This window comes from Halichondria panicea, chromosome 10, assembly GCF_963675165.1.
Source record: "Halichondria panicea chromosome 10, odHalPani1.1, whole genome shotgun sequence".
Lineage (NCBI taxonomy): Eukaryota > Metazoa > Porifera > Demospongiae > Suberitida > Halichondriidae > Halichondria > Halichondria panicea.
In genome coordinates, this window is record NC_087386.1 from 5,014,029 (window position 1) to 5,033,933 (window position 19,905).

Genomic DNA, 19,905 nt, shown 5'->3' on the forward strand with positions numbered 1-19,905 from the left:
CAAATGTGCCTGCAATATAATTATGACACGTCAAGTTACTCTAAGCTTGTAAATGTACCTTTCGTTATGTAGTTTTTACTGATTGTAGCGTCAGTAGTACCACATACTCCACCTCTAGGGAAACTATCCTCATTTGTGCAGTTGAGATGAGGTGGCCAACCGGTTCCCGTGGTCGCATTCACATGTGTAGTACATGATTCAGTTTCAGTAACAGCAAAACAGGTGTCATTGCAAGGCTTAGTTAAATACGTTGTATCGGGTACGTTTTTCCCAGATATACAATTCAAGAAAGGGAAGTAATGCAAGCACAATAGTGGTCCAACATGATCAGAACAAGGAGAATCAGTCAACAGAGGTGCAAAATCCTCGAATTCACCTTGTGCTTCTTCAACAGTTTCATGCCCTCTAGCATTTGGAAGTACAGTGGTGCTATAGCCACAGTAGTCACTCACTTTCTTTGGGAGTGTATAACACTTGCAGGTTTTACCATAACATTCATCTGCGATCCTTCCTGCAGTCCATAAATTGCGGCTTGTTTGTCTTTTCGATACCGGACCTGCATATGCAAGTGTAGTGATAGCAAACAGCAGTACAAATGTCGATAAACTGCACATGTTGATTGGAGATTGTCTTGAGCTTACAATGATAGTTTTGAGAGATAGTTGCAGCTTCTACACATGCCAATATTTATAGCAATAAGAAGCTATAGAGCTCATTGCATCATTGACTACACTTCCTGTTATAGGACTAGTTGTCCAACCAATAAATGTTATATCTTAGCAACCACTCACCAACACATGTTTTATAAACATATCAGTCACTGACAGAGACTATAATTTTTTATGCGGAAGGTAATTAAAAACAAAAACAGAGAAATAGTGCTATCAAGCGTCAGTAACTTCAAGTGCTTGTGCTCTAGCTAACAGTTGCAGTTGAAATGGTGAACGCATCTCCCCAAAATCAGTTCTCTCAATTCCTCTCTCTTCTCTTGCTTTACTCTGCACCTCGAAGTGGGTTTGCTGAAAATGAAGAAAAGAAATTGTTATTCTCTGTAATAATTGCAGCACAATAAAAGCTTATTGTGCGTCAAAAAGATTCAAATTGCGAAAATGATTATACATGGCACATAAGGTGCTATAATTATAGCCTATGGTATCTCACCATTGAAGGGGGTCTTGATACCCATGCTGGTCTAGGCCTATAGTTGGGTGAGGGTCTGATGAGAGTGGAGCTCTGCATGCTTCCTACAGAGCACCTCCTCCTGGCAGACTCCACATACTCTGCCGGGGTGGGAAGTCGAGGTGGAGGAGGGAGGGGCTCAAGAGGAGGACCCTGTATTGAGTAAAGAAATATAGTATATGAGCCAGCTAGCTAGTATCTCAAATGAGAGAGAGATTGTTAAAAATCTCACAACGATTATGTACGTCATGTGATGTAAGACAAATTTGGATTCAAAGTACTTGATTCACAATTGACATGCTTGCCTAGCCCATGTAGAGATCACTCAAATTATCACCCTTAAAAGATGTGCACAGTTGCACGTATTGATCGTAGTCAAGCAACCTTGTCACAAGTATTATGATCTGTTATGAAAAGGCAAAATTAAAATGCTTCTGACACGCGCTCTTTCACATGCAATATTTACAAGCATAGCTACGTATAAAATTGTAAACGATACACAGTTGCCACTCTCATGTGCACACATGCATGCAGGCATTAGGACATTTTTGAGGAATTATCTTGCAAAGATAACCACAAAACCATACATTATGGTGTAATTGAATTTAACCACAAACGGTGTATCCACCCACAAAACTGATGAGAAACTAGACAAAACCAGGAGTGCATGACAAAACCCATGAAATTAGCAATAGCTCTTGATGTGGCTGAGCTCAAACAGGCTAACGCTGATGTGTATATCAGTCTAGGTTCAATTGACCTTTGCAATAAAAACAATTAACAATTTAAACCCAATATCAACATTGAGATTGACTGTTTACTGCATCTAATGTGAGATGCCTTGGGCTTTTATTGTGGTATTCAACCCACACAGCTGGGTGTAATTTGAGCAAAGGAAACTAAAGAGATTGGAATTACATGATGGGCTATACAGCCAAGTTTTAGACAAAGACTTTCAACTAATTACTTGCTGAACGATCCAAAGCACCAACATAATTATTATTGCAGCATACCACAGTTTACCCTATACCTTTAATCTATCCACCTACACATATTAGACACACGGCACTACCATGGACACACAGAGCATGTGAAATAAGCTGAATTACTGCCACCTACGTAGTTGAGTTGCAGCTACATACATACGTAGCATGCACAGATACTCCCACAACCAATCAAGCATAATGCAACATACACGACCTCAGGGAAATGAATTACTGTATAGAAGCACCTATACATGTAATAGTTGGACATACACATACATGTGCCGGTAATATCTTGGGCAGAGAGTCATCGCTACTTCCTTTCTTGCATGCCTTTCTTTCCCTTATCCTTCCCCCCATCTTTCTTCTTACCACCACCTTTCTCCTTGCCTGCAAAGAGGTTAAGAAAGTGGAAAGTCATTTTATGTGAGCGTGTTTTTGGTTAGACTTGTAACAGTGAGTAGTAATAAAAGTGCTCTACCAACTTATTGTATGGAGGTTGTGGGGCCTACGCACATACTGTATAACCAGGCTGTATAATAAAGGATGACCTGCTACCACACTTAATAGACACGCAGGTTCACTACAACGACATTCACATTCACCGCAAGCTTCCTATGATGTTCAACGATTCCCACAGCTTTTAAATTTCAATCAAATCCATGCCAACACATGTCAAGCTACCATGGCTACACACTATGCTATTAAAGGAATGACCGTGCATGTGCACAGGTACGTAGCTTGCTTGTGATGTAACAAACTCCCACAGGAGATGCGGACAATGGTTGAGTGCACACACGCACTACTACTGGCAGCTGGGGTGCCTTTGATGGGGGAGCTAAATATACATCATAATTAATGAATTGCTAACGAGCTGTCAGCTTAAATATGTACATCCGAAGGAACACCTGAAACATCACAAACGGGAAAAAATCAAGTGTGTATCAAAGGTATACACTCAGTGACTCAGTGCTGCCACTAATTTGGAAAATGGCAAGTTGATTACTACTTAGTCGGATTGCTCTTGATTTACAAATGGATAGGAGGAAAACACATACCAGGCTAATCAACGGCCAGCTAGCCTGGGAACCATTTTATGCTATTGGATACTTGTAATGCTTTCAAACAATTCAATCGGAAATTGTCGCGTCTAACGAGATGAATGAGTTAGAATTTCCCCTGATTAGGCTCTATTGTGCAGCTACCTTCCATGTTGTCACTGGGGTATAATTGCTACGTAGCATTGGAGAGATTCCAAGGAACAATGTCATGAGAAATTATACACAGTGCCTGGACACAACAAGGTGTGGTAGGGGAGGAAGGTATAGATACAAGGATTCTAATGTGGTCAAGTATTTGTTTGTTTATCATACTTATGTTTTAGCAGGAAACTATGAGGTATAGTTCTAGATTGCTTGGATACACATGATATATGTTGCTAGCCAACAATCTAGATCATGTGCATTCGGTATCTACATGTATGTGTTATAGTGTCCAAAGCCGGAGTTATGATCAAACAATGAACACTCTATTACCGTTCTACAAAATGTACTTGCCTGCTTATACAATCCTCTACCACAAAAATTGTGTGTTAAATCCCAATCTGAATTGCCTCACCTTTTTTCTCCACTGGCGGTGGTAGGGAGGAACACTTGGCATATAGAGTATGGCATATAGATGTACTCATCTCCCCAGTTTCTGGCCACCTCCAGAGCAGTGTGGCCATTCTTTTCCTTGTTTTGCTCCATATGTGTACAGGTGAATATACTATTGTGCATTCCAAAGTTCCATTCTTAACACCTCCACAATGGTGCAGGCACAAATGAATTATGTGTAAAAAAGCGTAGCAATAGTTTTCAATTGAACTGAATTTTCTCTATACAGGTGAATTAAGCTCTAACTCCTGATGCACATCATGCAATTGAATGCTGGAGAAACTACTTTGGCTCCGTAAAAAGCTCGGTGGTATACTACAATTCCCAGGAGAGACCATGCACTTGGCTGTATATAAGTATAAAGCCTTTATTTTCAGAGGCTGTCATGAATAAGGTCCTGCTGCTTCCTCTTCGGACGTCACAACATGAAGTGGTTAGGGTGTATCAGAGGCAAGCTGAAACTGATTTATCCGAGGCTGCCCATCTTGTATAGGTGAGTAAAGTACATACTAATATGTAGACACACGTTCCTAGCCCCCTTCAGGCCAGTGGAACGTACTGTGATTCCATGGAAGCCACGCGCAAGAGAATGGCACTAAGCTTGCAAGCAACATGAGTGATAAAAAATACCGCTACGGATATACCCATTGATTCTGATGTTGTGGTACTCATGCAAGAGAATTAAGAACAAATCTGATCACAAATGGTCCTGAAAGGAAATGCATACACTTTGAAACCCAGACTGCCATACAAGAGTTAGAACATTGACACCATCCACGTTAATTTAAGATTCCATGCCCACAAAGTGTCGTGTCCAATTGAACACTGTTTATGTAATAGACAATTTTAATGATAGAGAATGATGTGAAAATAATTATGTAAGAAAAGAGCGTATGATGATAATTATAAGAGACGTTATTGGAATATAAGAGCTAACATGTCCTTCTACTTATCCAACTTTCTAGATTTTCAGTAGTGTATTTATTATTCGAATTCCAATCGGCAATCAATCCTGTCCCTCTAGAACAACCAAGCTTTAATTTATAACCATCTCCAGATGTTCCAGTGTACGTTCCTGCTATAAGAACAGGTGTGTTCATATTGGCCATGATATCGGAGCTATGACCATCCATAGCATAAAGTTTTGCTGTACCGGTTGGTACTGTTATTTCAGTTCTTACACCATTGACACAAGTGTGTAAATTGAACGACTCGTTAATGTTCATTTGGTAAATGTTGCAATCGTTCTCGTTCCGCCCAGTGATTGTTGCTCTAATAGCTGCAAGATGAAACACGTTTGAATGTGTACGCAATACATTTTTATTAATAGAAACTCACCAAATGAATAATCATTTTGGGTAAAACTTCTACCACCAGCAGTACTCCTGATTTTGCATGCTTTGGCTTTGGGGCACTTCTTGGGCTTCTCTGTGGGAGGCTCAACACTAGCTTCCGTGGAAACAGCTTCTGTATTACGAGGGAAATGTAATATTCATGTGTGCTCAAGTCTATAACATAATTATGACACAGTCACAAAGGGGTTTACTCTAAGCTTGTAAAATTAATGTACCTTTCGTTGTGGGAACTTCAGTTGGACTTGTAACCTCTGGATTCGGTGTAGTTGATGCAGGTGTGACTTTCGTTGTTACTACTGAAGATGTAGGTATCACAAATTTTTTCTTGATTGTGGCAGCAATGTTAACACACACGGTCTTTGTTGCATTAGATTTAAGCTTATATATAGGAAAACTCTCCTTTTTAGTACAGTTGAGATGATCTGCCCAGCCTAATGACGGTGACGAGTTCACAAAAGCAGTACATGATTCAGTTTTAGCAGCTTCACAGGTGTCACGGCAAGGTATAGCTCTGACACCATATTTGCAGGCTAAATTATTAGCTGTACAATTATACCCCAAAGGAAAGTAATGGTAGCATAGCAGTACTCCAAGATGATCGGAGCAAGGAGAATCAGTTAATAGTGGTGCGAAATCATCGAATTCACTGAGTGCTTCATCAACGGTTTCATGTCCTCTAGCATTTGGAAGTACAGTGATGTTATAGCCACAGTAGTCACTCACTTCCTTTGGGAGTGCATGACACTTAAGCTTGCAACTTTCAGCATCCTCGATCCTTCCTCCAGTCCAAACATTGCGTTTTTGTCTTTTCGATACTGGACTTGCAGATACAAGTGTGGTAGTGATAGCAAACAGGAGTGCAAATGTCGATAAACTGCACATGGTTGGTTGAAGATTAATATTGTGCTTGCTGTTAGTTTTGAGAGTATAGACCCTAATAATTATAGTTGCAGCTTCTGCACACCAGTTTTATAGCACTAGCTGCTAGCCTCTTACCTTGCATCATTGACTACACTTCCTGTTTAGGGGATTATACCGGTAAATTAATTGCCAACCCTTATCTCTTAGCAACCACCCACCCACACACGTTTTGTCATCATCCACTATAATTATAGAGTGTGAGATACTTTATCAAGTTTATGTGAAAAACATACTAGTACAAAAACAACAAACTAAGGATCAGTAACTTCAAGTGCTTGTGCTCTAGCTAACAGTTGCAGTTGAAATGGTGAACGCATCTCCCCAAAATCAGTTCTCTCGATTCCTCTCTCTTCTCTTGCTTTATTCTGCACCTCGAAGTGGGTTTGCTAAAAATGAAAAAAAAAAGTATTATTCTCTGCAGCACAATAAAAGCTTATTGTGCGTCAAAAAGCTTCAAACTGCGAAAATGGTCCTAATAATTATATATGGCACATAAGGTGTTATAATTATAGCCTTATGGTATCTCACCATTGAAGGGGGCCTTGATACCCATGCTGGTCTAGGCCTATAGTTGGGTGAGGGTCTGATGAGAGTGGAACTCTGCATGCTTCCTATAGAGCACCTCCTCCTGGCAGACTCCACATACTCTGCCGGGGTGGGCAGTCGAGGTGGAGGAGGGAGGGGCTCAAGAGGAGGACCCTGTATTGAGTAGAGAAATATAGTATATAAGCCAACTAGCTAGTATTCTCAAATAAGATATTTAAAGAGAGAGAGATTGTTAAAAATCTCACTGATGTAGGACAAGTTTGGAATCAAAGTACCTGATTCAGATGTGCACAGTGCACGTATTGATCGTAGTCAAGCAACCTTGTCACAAGTATTATGATCTGTTACGAAAAGGCAAAACTAAAATTGCTTCTGACACGCACTCTTTCACATGCAATATTTACAAGCATAGCTACAAATTGTAAACGATACGCAGTTGCTAAAAGTGGTCCACTCTCCTGTGCACACATGCATGCAGGTCATTAGTACATTTTTAAAGAATTATGTCTCTCAATTGCTAAGATCCACAAAACCGCACATTGTGGTGTAATTGAACTTAACCACAAACAGTGTATCCACCCACAAGACTTGACATTGATTTATGGAAAACTAGACAAAACCCATGAAATTAGCAATAGCTCTTGATGTGGCTGAGCTCAAACAGGCTAACACTGATGTGTACGTATCAGTCTAGGTTCAATTGACCTTTGCAATAAAAACAACAATTTAAACCCAATATCAATATCAACATTGAGATTGACTATTTACTGCATCTAATGTGAGATGCCTTGGGCTTTTATTTGTGGTATTCAACCCACACAGCTGGGTGTAATTTGAGCAAAGGAAACTGGAATTACATGATGGGCTATACAGCCAAGTTTTAGACTAAGACTTTCAACTAATTACTTGCTGAACGATCCAAAGCACCAACATAATTATTATTGCAGCATACCACAGTTTACCCTATACCTTTAATCTATCCACCTACATATTAGACACACGGCACTACCATGGACACACAGAGCATGTGAAATAAGCTGAATTACTGCCACCTACGTAGTTGAGTTGCAGCTACATACATACGTAGCATGCACAGATACTCCCACAACCAATCAATTAAGCATAATGCAACACACACGACCTCAGGGAAACGAATTAACCTCTATGTAATTGCAAGCTGTATAGAAACACCTAATAGTTGGACATACCGGTAATATCTTGGGCAGAGAGTCGTCACTACTTCCTTTCTTTCCTTTCTTTCCCTTACCCTTCCCCCCATCTTTCTTCTTACCACCTTTCTCCTTGCCTGCAAAGAGGGTAAAAAAGTGCTAAATTATATATGTGAGCGTGTTCTTGGTTAGACTAACAGTGAGCAGTAATAAAAGTGCTCTACCAAGTTAGTGTATGGAGGTTGTGGGGCCTACGCACGTACTGTATAACCAGGCTGTATAATAAAGGATGACCTGCTACCACACTTAATAGACATGCAGGTTCACTACAACGACATTCACATTCACTGCAAGCTTCCTATGATGTTCAACGATTCCCACAGCTTTTAAATTTCAATCAAATCCATGCCAACACATGTCAAGCTACCATGGCTACACACTATGCTATTAAAGGAATGACCGTGCATGTGCATAGGTACGTAGCTTGCTTGTGATGTAACAAACTCCCACAGGAGATGCGGACAATGGTTGAGTGCACACACGCACTACCACTGGCAGCTGGGGTGCCTTTGATGGGGGAGCTAAATATACATCATAATTAATGAATTGCTAACGAGCTGTCAGCTTAAATATGTACATCCGAAGGAACACCTGAAAAAACATCAAACGAGCAAAATCAAGTGTGTATCAATGGTACACTCAGTGACTCAGTGCTGCCATTAATTTGAAATGGCAATTTGATTACTACTTAGCCGGATTGCTCTTTATTTACAAACAGATAGGAGGAAAACACATACCAGACTAATCAACGGCCAGCTACGTAGTCTGGGAACCATTTTATGCTATTGGATACTTGTAATGCTTTCAAACAATTCAATCGGAAATTGTTGCGTCTTTAACGAGTTAGAATTTCCCCTGATTAGGCTCTATTGTACAGCTACCTTCCATGTTGTCACTGGGGTATATTTGGTAGCATTGGAGAGGAGATTCCATTAGGAACAATGTCATGAGAAATTATACACAGTGCCTGGACACAACAAGGTTTGGTAGGGGAGGAAGGTATAGTACTCTATACTAGGATTCTAATGTGGTCAAGTATTTGTTTGTTTATACATACTTATGTTTTAGCAGGAAACTATGAGGTATAGTTCTGGATTGCTTGGATACACATGATGTATGTTGCTAGCCAACAAGTTAGATCATGTGCATTCGGTATCTACATGTATGTGTTATAGTGTCCAAAGCCGGAGTTATGATCAAACAATGAACTCTATTACCATTCAACAAAATGTACTTGCCTTATACAATCCTCTACCACAAAAATTGTGCGTTAAATCCCAATCCGAATTGCCTCACCTTTTTTCTCCACTGGCGGTGGTAGGGAGGAACACTTGGCATAGAGTATGGCATAGATGTACTCATCTCCCCAGTTCCTGGCCACCTCCAGAGCAGTGTGGCCATTCTTGTTCTCAAGAATCACCTTGGCACTGGAGGAGGGGGATACAACTTTCAATATAGTACATACCCATAATGATAGTGCAGGAATAGGAGTTCCACTATCTATAATTATAGTCAATGTGTAGATATAGTTGGAATTTCGAAAGCATCCAATTGTGTAAAAGCTGGGTCATGCAGGGCACCAAGTACTGTCTGTGTGTACATAAGCAACCACAACCACTTGCATCAAGTGCTGAAGCATGCCCGGTATTTTCAACCACATCTATACACTCAACTTGATAATTACATTATAGAAAGGACATTGGGCCCCTTTTTCACAGAATTATACAATCAGCATTGACCATAATGGTACAGAAGCTGTGTGATGACACATTACAGGTCACCTAGACCACTGTAGTGGAACAGGAACATGTGGTTCCTTCCCTATCAGGAATCACTGTCAATGCCGACTACTTGATGTGGTTTGAACTAGGAAACACAACATAATTCAATGGTTTTGACTATACACACAACATGACTTCACGTATGTATTCATATGCTATTACGCCTTAACCGCAGGTAAAATTATAGGCTTATGGGCCGTGCATTTTTCTCAATTGATACCTTAAATTTTTCTTAATCAATACCTTAAATTCTATTCGTGCAGAAACACCTAAAATAATGTACGTACATGGAAAAACATGTGTGCACATGCAGTGCAGCACTCACCCTCTCTCCATTAGCAGTTTGACCATGTCCCTCTGTGAGGTCTCTATGGCCCTCATGAGTGGAGTGCCTCCATTCACAGACTGGGCATCAATGTTGCCACCAGCATCTAGTAGGAGTCTCACCACATTCTCCTGTACAGTACGTAAGTACAGTAACAGCCAGGAGATTTATTAGAGGATTGTCAAATTTCCTACACAACACTCATGTGTGCAGATCCCTATATTAAAGGTACACATACACTGGTACTCACACGAGGAATTAATATTTTTCTGGTATCTGTGTATACAGTTTAACATGTTCTGAAAGTAGAGCTGATAAAAAACAAACAATTATACGGCCATAAACAATTATCTCCTTGCCCAAAACTGATCTCTTAATTGTTAACAATAATTGTTACATACTTTATGTAAGCTGATAGTAGTGCAACTGCGTGTACACAGATTGTTAGTATCGAATGGTATAGCTAGACTCAGTGACGACTGTAGCTATAGACCATGCACCCAATACGGGCTAAGAGGGATGTTTTAAAGTATTTCTCATTAAAGGACTTCGGCTTGTACGTACAATAATAATCGTACAATAATAATCGTATTAACTACAGCAAGATGCTCAAAGCAACTTTTAGTCTGCACTACATACTACACCAACTCCTGTTATTGTAACAATTATAATTATATAGGTACTGTACACAGGCTTGTCAAAGGACATAATGTGACCAAGGCACATCAAAACCTTTGTGTTGGTACAGCCAGTCAAAACATGTACAGCATCCCACAATGCCTTGGGGGCCAAAATAGCTTAATTGGTGTGTATCTTGATTTTCAAAGTGAGCTTTTCAAAGGACAGATGTTACAATAATTATAGTCCACTTACAGACACTAGTAATACTGTTAGCAATCTGGCATACACAAGTATGTATTACAGACTATTATGAAGAGTGCATACCACTGCTTTAAGAAGTGTTTCATAGTCAAAAACACAGCGATTAATTTGTAAATTCAGACACAAGTGACCTCTTGAGATATCTAGAATACCATTATGGATGTGTATGCAATGTTTAATTGATACCAATTAGATTCGCATTAAGATCCTAGGGCTCAATGTCGGTTGATAAATTCTTGGCATAGAGCCCCAAATTTAACAATCACATTAGAGCATTCTTACCCACGTCCCTGTCAGCATGCTATGTATCACATTATTGTACACATGACTATTAGTGTAATGCACAGTAGAGTGGCCGGGCACTTGTATACAGTGCAAATGAAGCAAGTACCAAATAGTGTTATATTCCCTTGCACGCATACACATGATTTCCATTGAGCAGACAACCAGTGGTTGCAATAAAGAGGTGGCTGCTAGCTAATATATGCCAAAACTTCCAGGACATACATACACCTAGCTAGGGCCTAGTGGCCACAATAGACATGTTCTTCACCAAATTACCATACTTGATTGAGTCTACACATAATTCAATTTGTGCACCAGCATTATAAGAAATTAAGACAAGAATGCAATGCCCATGCATGTCACAGCATGTGCATGCTAGCTCCCCAGAGACCCTACATATGACAATACTTGTGGCAGGAGGTATCACTCTTGCTTGCAATGCGTGGTATTTACCGGTGGGTGGCTACCATGGTGATCAAACATTGCAGCTGTGGGAATATTCAACATGCATGGGAACTTCTATGGCAGTTTACACATCTCATACCCCAACGCAAATACCAGAGGAGAGTGGGGAAAACGCTACCTAATATGTACTGAGAAAAAAGGAGTTGCTGATTCACTGAAATGCTAAACCCTCGATCGGCAGTTCTATAGCATGTCTCACAACTAGGGGACTGTTGAAAAGCAGTAGTATATGCATGAGAACATAAAGATGGAAGCTAGCCCATACATAGCGGCAACTACAGGGACAATCAGAAACTATAGGGATACTGAATTAAATTTACTGATAATCCAAAAGCTGTGGCAAGGCTATGAGAATTACACGTAGCATTGCTGCAGTACAAGTGGTAGGTCAGACATGCACTGTCCGTGAATATGATCACAGTACAGTCAGCAAAAAAGCCTGGAGCTCTCACATGGAGGGCTCACATGTACAGCTGCATTGATAGGCATTTTTAACTAGAATTGACACTAGCATTTTAGCATTTTACACGTATTTTCACATATGTTGCAAATCTCTGCAGGGAAGGATCAGAACTAGAAACTAGACATCACATAATATAATTATTGTACAGTCATTACTGCATAGATATTGACATTTGAAAAGAAACACCAATACCGCATTCACCCTGTTTGAGTGACTAAGCTTTTCCTCAGTGTACAAGGATCATCATGAGATTATGCAATCAGCTTCCAAACCGAACGAACACACGGGAGTTTTTCTCAGATTTGTGTGTATTAAACAATTTGTGCACAGCCGCGTTTAGCTATAGCTACCTCTATAGCTAACGTGGGTACAAGCAATTTTGCTCGCAAAATGTTTCCTAAAATTTGTTGTGGCGAGGCTATCCTAAGCGAAGCCCTCTGGCAGCCGGGTGAGCATGCAGACTCAGAATACACAGACAGACGGGCAGACAGACAGACAAACTGACTACTATAACCCGCAGCAGCCACCTAAGGTGCCTCGAATTAACAATTCTTGGAACGGTCACACATCCGCTTCCAAAAATTTAACAACCAATAGTCACTTTACAAAACCACTTCGAAGGCCTTGCATAGAATTTAATATTGCCTTTCCTGCGAGTTAAATCATGGGTCACCCCCCACTTAGTTGAAGAGACACAGCTAGTGCATGCAGCTAAATGTGTGTTTGTCTAAAAAATGGATTCCATTACGTACCAACATAAATAATACTAAGACTAAAGACTAGTACAAAGGCTCTTCTCCTTATAATTCTTACTCATCACTCCATCAGCTACATGGTGATCGAGAGTGTGCATGCATTCAGTCTTACATTCCTGTGTGGGACACACAGTATAGCCCCTCGGCCCACAGTGCCACCCAAACCCTGAAACCTTATTATAAACAATTTATAGAAATTCATTTTCTAGAATTGCTGATATTAATTTATGGCCCTTGCAATAATCTTTACCCTCTAGACTCTGCTCTATGATGAATGATTAATGAATCCTGACTAATAATCGGTTTTTGGTTAACAGGTGTGTGGGTGTTATCCACACCTGTGCCCACTGTATGCAATAGTTACTGGAAATTGTCACACACTCTTCATTTGTTATTAGCCCCACTAGTGCAAAGTACGTGACATCAGCTAACCACGTTCTGCCGGCAAGCGTGTGCTCCAGACTGCACTCTAGACACCCCAGGAGAATAGGGTTGGGGATAGGCTAATAAAGGTATTCAACATCTGCTATATGAACGTGGGAGCATCCTGATAGGGAGAATCTTCCAATTCCTGTTTACTTATTTTAATGTACATGGCCTTGAAAATGAATTAAGGACCTAGCCAATAATGCTGTGTTACAATGTAGCTATACACTGCAGCATAATTATACAATAATGTTAGACTTCAGAATGTTAATTAGTGATAGCACAGCTAATTGCGTACAAAAACTCCCTGTATATATAATCGCATAGCTCCACGAATAGGTCTCGCTACAAAACTAAGTTTAGGCATTGAAATTTAATCCCATATTGATTGTGAGAAAATCTCTCACGGTAGGAAGGTGAGTGAATACAACGCACATACTAGACAATGGAATTGTTGTATTTTGTTCAATTTCTGGGAAATGATTTGAAACAAATCATAACTATTAAGCAAAAATGTGGGTACAATTAGATCACACTGTATACACAATCAATCCTCAGATTGAAAAAGTGTGTATGCATGCATACCATGAGTATAACATTACGGATTCTGTCATAAATGTAGCACAACTAAGCATTTTTCACAATCTTAGAAAGTTCTTAGGAAGCTACTGGGATGATCTCAAAGACACACCATACATAAAAATTAATGTCGATGGTTAATCGAGAATAATTTTGCAGGACAAAACAGTGGGTAAAGAAATTTTAGGTATGGTAAAGGCAATTTAACCAAAAGGTAGTAGGTAAGTAGGGTGTATGGTAAAGGGTCACTAAACGAAGAAGCTAAATTCACACTCACCTCTCCGGCATGACTTGCATGATGCAGAGCAGTCCACTGGAAATTGTCAAATGCATTCACATCAGCTCTGAGAAAAACAAACATTAACTTTTTACTTCTAGATTTCTGACGAATATTACAAAGGAAATAAAGGACACTCTCTGAGCAGGGGACAACTGTAACCAGTATATTTTTATACTTTTACAGTGCTCCCATCATCAAAATCTCACTACTTTCATATTCAAGTATGGTGTACAAAACCTTTTGGTAGAAACAATGTATCTAAAATTAAAGTGCAAAGTGTCCTCCTTCATTCAGAAGTGTCACTGCATCAGCTGAGACTGCCATACACAAGACCTTGAAGTACACAACTCACCCTTTCTCTAGTAGGTACTTGATGACATCAATCCTGCCATGAGCGGCTGCCACCATGAGAGGGGTCTTGTTGTACTTGTCCCTGCAATCAACAGACAGGCCAGTACTGAGGGCACTCTGTAGTGACTCCAGGTTGCCATGGCGAACTGCCTCGTACAGTTGCATATACTGACGCTCTGCAAGGGGACGAAGATATAGTAACAGAGAACTCTTTTTGAACTTGTAAACAATAATTTTCCTTGTACTTATAACGGCATAAAATTATTCGCCTCTCCGTAAAGTTTCAAGGATGTGTTAAATGTATACAAATTAATGAGAGCCTTAACCGCATAGCCACTATAATTATGAGAGCCTGACTAGCTCTACATGTAGACAAACAAACAGACATGATAGCAACCTACGTATAGCTACAGAGGTCACACATCAGGAAAAAAATTCTGAAACACATGCAGCAAGGACATGTAGCTATACAATGTAATGCAGTTAACAGGTATACCTGGATGAATAAGGTACCAGGGGGAGTCATCCAATAGTGTATGTGGGAGAGAGTAGTCTCTGGGAAAGCGTTGGACATCAGTCACAAACTGTTCCCTCTCAATCACTCCCCCAGGCACTCCAGCTGTGGGAGCTCGCTCCTGCTCATAGTAGATGGGGAACAGAATCTTAGTCTTGCCACCACCCTAGGAAGATCAAGGGAAGCAATGTGCAATACCTTCAGTTGTTAGCACATGTAGCTAAGAACTTATTGAACTAACATAACGGTACAGCAAAATTAATGTTATTGAAATTCGTACATGCAATACCAAGCAGGGGCAAGTGGATTAAACTCCAAAATTACAATAAACTAACGACTGACTAATCAAAACGCCTGACAGTTGTTGAATGTGTAGTTCAAGTTTCACAGTATGCATCTCATACCTTTCCTTTCTTTCCTCCTTTCTTTCCTTTCTTGCCCTTCTTCGCCTTCTTCTTTATATCGTCCCCAGGCTTGAGCTTGTATTGCTGGGAGAGTGTGCGTGTGTGATCAATGGATGAAAGGTCCACCACATACAGACTGCAAGCATGCTAATATTAGGTACCTAGCTATAAGTGAAACGTTGTTTTTTGAGTGGGGTTGAATAAGTGCAGCACTGTACTCCTTTGAACCTCTAGTGTATACAGACACTAGATTGTGTGTACTTGTGCATGCATGAAGGCAGAATTTCATAACAAACTCACAGCATGAATGAACTTCTGTTCTGTGAGGAAGTCTTCGTAGTTGAGTTTGCCCTCTCCCTTCTTGTCGTAGACTTTGAGGAGCTTATCAAACTCTTCTGATTGCAGAGGCACCCCTATCCCTTGTAGGACCTCCGTAAACTTGTCTGAGGGAATGACCCCTGACCTCTCTTCATCTTGTCCTCTGAGCACATCCATCACAGCTATCTTATTCACCACCATCCAGTCATACAGCTGGAGGGGGAGGGGGGTACACCAAGATATATAGGAATCAGTAGGGTACAAACATTAAGTCAAAAATGAGTATATGCAGCATGTACAGTGTTACTGTACATTTCATCAGTTATCGGATAGAAACGTACAGTATGCCGAGTTTGGAATGCACAGTTAAACTGTACAAACCACTAATTATACTCATGTCTTTCGTATGCGAAAACATGCAATTTGCAATCGAAAGAGCCTCGCATTTGAAATTCGGTATACAATAAACATTTAGGCCAGACTAAGGATAATCTCCTACACAGTGAAACTTGTCTATTGTGGTCATCCATGCAGCCAGGTTACCAACCCCTAATCCTATGGTATGTGAACATAACAACCCTTGTTAGCAGTTGCATGGGTGTCAGAAATGTCACTGGTTGCAGAGAATTTATGGGGCCTACATTGTATTATCAGCGGGGGTCTGACACAGTACTTTGACTTACAAACAAGGACACCTCTTTATTTGCGGTCTCATTTTTGCCGATAACTGTTGTGGCTGTTGACCATCAATTATTAGTAGGTTCCAACAATTCTCTACATTAACGTACTCTACTATATCAGCAGTATTGGTCTCACCCTGACAGCCCATGGCTCAGCAAAGCCCTTTGGTTTGCCCCCTTTCTCTGCCTTGTCTTGAAACGTGGTCAACTTCTTAAGCTCTTTCATTGCGTCCTTGTAGCCCTCCGTCTTGGCTATCTTCTGAGGGGTGAGCCCCTCCTCATTAGTGGCTTGATTAGCCGGACAACCTATGCACACATAATCATGTGACAATTAATGAAAATTGTACACTATTCAATATAATACACCACACACACATACAGAGCAACTTTTGAGACTATAAAAGTGAGTTACAAATGTACGTGCACCATTACGTTATAGATAGTACATGGGCATGAGGTATCTATGTGTTATAGTGTCCCATATCACGAGGGCTTTGCCCGAGGGATGAGGGACACTATAACCATAGATACCGAATGCACATGTGCTAACTGATTTAGATCCCACTTTTCATTGGCTGCCTCAGGCAAGAAGTGTATCTATAAAAGCAGCAAGCCTTAGCAACAGCTTTATTTTTGAAAATGTCCTGTTCTGACAAGCTAGTCTAGATGATTTCTGCTAAAAAAACCTTTGCATTGGCCTTGCTTCAACATTGGAATGGACAAACTAGTGACTCCACCTTGTGCAGGAAGCGCTCTGCAACAAATGAGCCCAGCCTCCTCTTTATCTGCACTCAAGCCCCACCCCAGCTCAAGCTTCTCAGTAAACTGTTCTGATATGTACGGCTAGCTAGCAAGGAACAGCTTGCAGCAATGCTACAGTGCACTATCGTTCCCAAAAAGACACAGGAGTCTATACTGCAATTTGAAACATGGCTGCAGGATAGAAACAGAAGTCAGGAGGACGAAGTTGACAAATGCTACAAGTTGAAGACATGCTTTCATGCTTGTGACAATGGACCCAGAACTGTTAAAATCATTGTTCCTCGACAAGAAAAGATACTGGTGAACCCTACCATCAACCCAGCAAACGCTATAGAAACTGGTAGTGAAAAAACTGAACAGCCATAGCTAATTATCATGCAGCTACAGCTTTATTATCATTTCTGTACATTCAAAAATAGTACTTGTACTTTATACCCTCAAGCTTATAATTCCCTGGGAAACTATGAGATTATGGCTCATAATTCCCTGCTAAACACACACAAGTGGGATCTAAATAAAGTAAAATATTTTAAGAGAAAACAAAATTACTCACCTCTTTGTCCCAGGAGTCTAGTACAGAGGAGCCTGTAGTTCTTAGTGGCCATGTGCATTGCGTTCTCTCCAGTGCTAATAGAGAGTCTAAAGTCAGCTCCGTATGCAGACAGTGTTTGTATCGACTCAAAGAGCCCTAATTCAGCCGCTCTGTGTACGGCCCCCATGCCTTCCACCCCATACACGGCATTCTTGTCCACCCCTGACACCATAAGTAGCTTGATACACTCTGTGTGGTTGCCCTCAACAGCTAAAACAATGGCTGGTTTATTCTCCTTGACAGGGTCATTGGCGCTCGGGTCGGCCCCTTTGTCTAGTAGCTTCTCCAAGTGCTTGTCCAGGCCTTTAGAGCACACAGCACATAGTATTGGAGTGCCTTGCTCTGACTGCAGAGGAGAGAGGAACAAAAGGATAATTATATGGAACTTTATTTATTCAAGGATGAAAGAAATTAAACACAGAGTGTGCTATTATTTTATATCATGCTTTCAAAGTAACAAGCGTGTAATAAAAGTCATGCAGCCCCTACCGCATTATACACGATCACGTAGCCTCTATTACTGTCTGTTTGTTTGTAATATGTGGAGTCTACTCACCTGGATGCCATAGCACTACGTTTACAGCATGGATAGCCTCCACACTAGTTTTAAAAGTGGCAGATTTCGATGTTAAAGCTTCGTTGTTGTATAAAAGCGAGCAAAAGCTAAGCACGTTGCCTAGCTCTACACGCGACATTTATTCGAGGTAGTCTATGTATATATTTGCAGCTGAAGTGATCCTTTACCGGTCTCTATTATTTAGGTTGTTGCTTCTTTACTTGGTTTTTATAGATCTATTTATTCATGTTAACAGCCGAGGGTTAGTACATGTACTTCAGTGCTCTAGTTTACATGTAGGTCACCAAACAAACATTACTTTTCGACCATTCACAACTGGTGGCTGAAATGATCAACTATTATTATGATAGAGCTGTAGTAATTAGCTCACCTTCGAGTTTGGATCCATATGAATCTCCAGGAGGAATGCCATGCACTTGACGTGGCGGTTGGTTGGGTGCATACAGTGGAACAGAGGTCCTTGACCGTTATTGTCAAGCGCTGCAAGAAACAGAAGATCAATGAGCAGGAAAATGCATCAGTAATTATAATTTGTTCGACAATTCAGGGGCCCTAAAGAAGGTGGATCATACAAAATACTAGTGACGATTTATAGAGCAAGGTACAAGAAGTAAATAGTTTTGGAGATGCTCAACTGCATGAATACAAACACAAGACACGTAAGACGACAAAAGGACCTTACATCAGTTTTTATCAATTAGGCAAAGGCGCGCCAATTTCAGGGGCTTCAATAATTATTAGAAACGTGCCCGCGATTCTCTTACTTGAAGCATCGATGCCTTTAGAAGCCAGAGCCTCCATAGCTTGCTGGTGGCCATAGCTACATGCAGTCATCACAGGAGTCATGCCCATGTTGTCCTGTACAGTTGTACTAGCACCCAGTACCAGTAGTTTGGTCACTATAGCATCATAGTTGAGAGCACAAGCCACGTGGAGTGCACTCTCCCCTGTATCAGGATCTGAGGACAGAAATAGGGAAATAGGATTTAGTTGAATTGCATGTACATCCCCTAGTTGAGGTTCGAACAATTGTAGTAGATTACGCTTACGCTTGTGTGCGTGTGCATTGTACCTACATTGGAGCTAATGATCATTACCTATTACAAAGTTTCCAATTCAAAGAGAATACGTTCCTAGGTAGGCTGACCTAGTATGATCTACATACTATAACCAACTGTCTATAGGTAGGTTGGCTATATCTACAATATGCTATATCTACAATATTCCCGGGGAAAAGCTTCATTGTGCATAATAGCTATGTACCTTGATAATCCAACAGGTCTTTGACTCCTAGCTCAATCATTTTAGTGATCTGTGGCAGGTCTTGCTGCCTCACACACTGAATGAGCTTCCTCACTTGCAGCACCTCCAGTCTGCTTGCCGCTAAAGGCATCTCCAGTCGCTCTTTCTTAATTTCCTTTCTTTTGGTCAGAGGCTGCTCCCATGGAAACATTAACAGTGTGCAAGGTGTGTGGGAGGGGCTCGAAATACTTGGAAACATGCCACGCCCTCAATTCATTCTTGAGGTCATTGTTAGATCTCTAAATCACTATTCGACTGTGTTAATGTTCCAGCTGTCACTCTGAGTACCTGAGCTT

The 19,905-nt window shown here is 40.7% G+C and overlaps 3 protein-coding genes across 5 annotated transcripts in view; all 3 read right to left on the reverse strand.

Moving 5' to 3' along the window:
- The window catches only part of LOC135342729 (uncharacterized), a 28,651-nt gene that overhangs the window by 784 nt on the left and 7,962 nt on the right, over positions 1 to 19,905 (reverse strand). The window contains exon 2 of the mRNA XM_064539561.1: positions 59 to 648. Coding sequence (XP_064395631.1) covers positions 59 to 614 — 556 coding nt within the window. The 5' untranslated portion in view covers positions 615 to 648. The remainder of the gene's footprint in view (positions 1 to 58; positions 649 to 19,905) is intronic.
- LOC135342716 (uncharacterized) lies at positions 843 to 6,164 on the reverse strand. 2 transcript variants are annotated; one of them, XM_064539551.1, is made up of 6 exons: positions 5,388 to 6,164; positions 5,156 to 5,284; positions 3,780 to 5,096; positions 2,442 to 2,552; positions 1,162 to 1,332; positions 843 to 1,019 (listed from the first exon to the last, which is right to left on the reverse strand). In XM_064539551.1, the coding sequence occupies exons 3-6, from the start codon at positions 3,819 to 3,821 to the stop codon at positions 885 to 887; spliced, it is 459 nt and encodes a 152-aa protein (XP_064395621.1). In that variant the 5' UTR covers positions 3,822 to 5,096; positions 5,156 to 5,284; positions 5,388 to 6,164; the 3' UTR covers positions 843 to 884. The 2 variants fall into 2 exon arrangements, with proteins under 2 accessions (XP_064395621.1, XP_064395620.1); XM_064539550.1 differs by lacking the exons at positions 843 to 1,019; positions 1,162 to 1,332; positions 2,442 to 2,552 and having other exon boundaries at positions 4,593 to 5,096; positions 5,388 to 6,142.
- On the reverse strand, positions 6,282 to 19,808 carry LOC135342605 (ankyrin repeat and EF-hand domain-containing protein 1-like). 2 transcript variants are annotated; one of them, XM_064539384.1, is made up of 15 exons: positions 19,571 to 19,808; positions 19,072 to 19,266; positions 18,678 to 18,787; positions 17,692 to 18,076; positions 16,513 to 16,682; positions 15,679 to 15,909; positions 15,379 to 15,462; positions 14,957 to 15,140; positions 14,462 to 14,636; positions 14,107 to 14,173; positions 9,975 to 10,105; positions 9,165 to 9,295; positions 7,848 to 7,945; positions 6,622 to 6,792; positions 6,282 to 6,479 (listed from the first exon to the last, which is right to left on the reverse strand). In XM_064539384.1, the coding sequence occupies exons 1-15, from the start codon at positions 19,806 to 19,808 to the stop codon at positions 6,345 to 6,347; spliced, it is 2,505 nt and encodes an 834-aa protein (XP_064395454.1). In that variant the 3' UTR covers positions 6,282 to 6,344. The 2 variants fall into 2 exon arrangements, with proteins under 2 accessions (XP_064395454.1, XP_064395455.1); XM_064539385.1 differs by lacking the exons at positions 6,282 to 6,479; positions 6,622 to 6,792 and adding an exon at positions 6,891 to 6,980.

Bases quoted from the DNA above. Each gene is read 5' to 3' on its own strand.
- LOC135342716 (XM_064539550.1), bottom strand. From the start codon at position 6,054: ATGTGCAGTTTATCGACATTTGCACTCCTGTTTGCTATCACTACCACA. The intron at 5,285-5,387 runs GTACATTAATTT...CTCGTAATACAG, and splicing joins TGAAGTTCCCACAACGAAAG to AAGCTGTTTCCACGGAAGCT. The intron at 5,097-5,155 runs GTGAGTTTCTAT...TTCATCTTGCAG, and splicing joins CCAAAATGATTATTCATTTG to CTATTAGAGCAACAATCACT.
- LOC135342605 (XM_064539384.1), bottom strand. From the start codon at position 19,808: ATGTTTCCAAGTATTTCGAGCCCCTCCCACACACCTTGCACACTGTTA. The intron at 18,077-18,677 runs GTGAGCTAATTA...TCTCCTCTGCAG, and splicing joins ATATGGATCCAAACTCGAAG to TCAGAGCAAGGCACTCCAAT. The intron at 6,480-6,621 runs GTGAGATACCAT...TTTCATTTTTAG, and splicing joins TATCAAGGCCCCCTTCAATG to CAAACCCACTTCGAGGTGCA.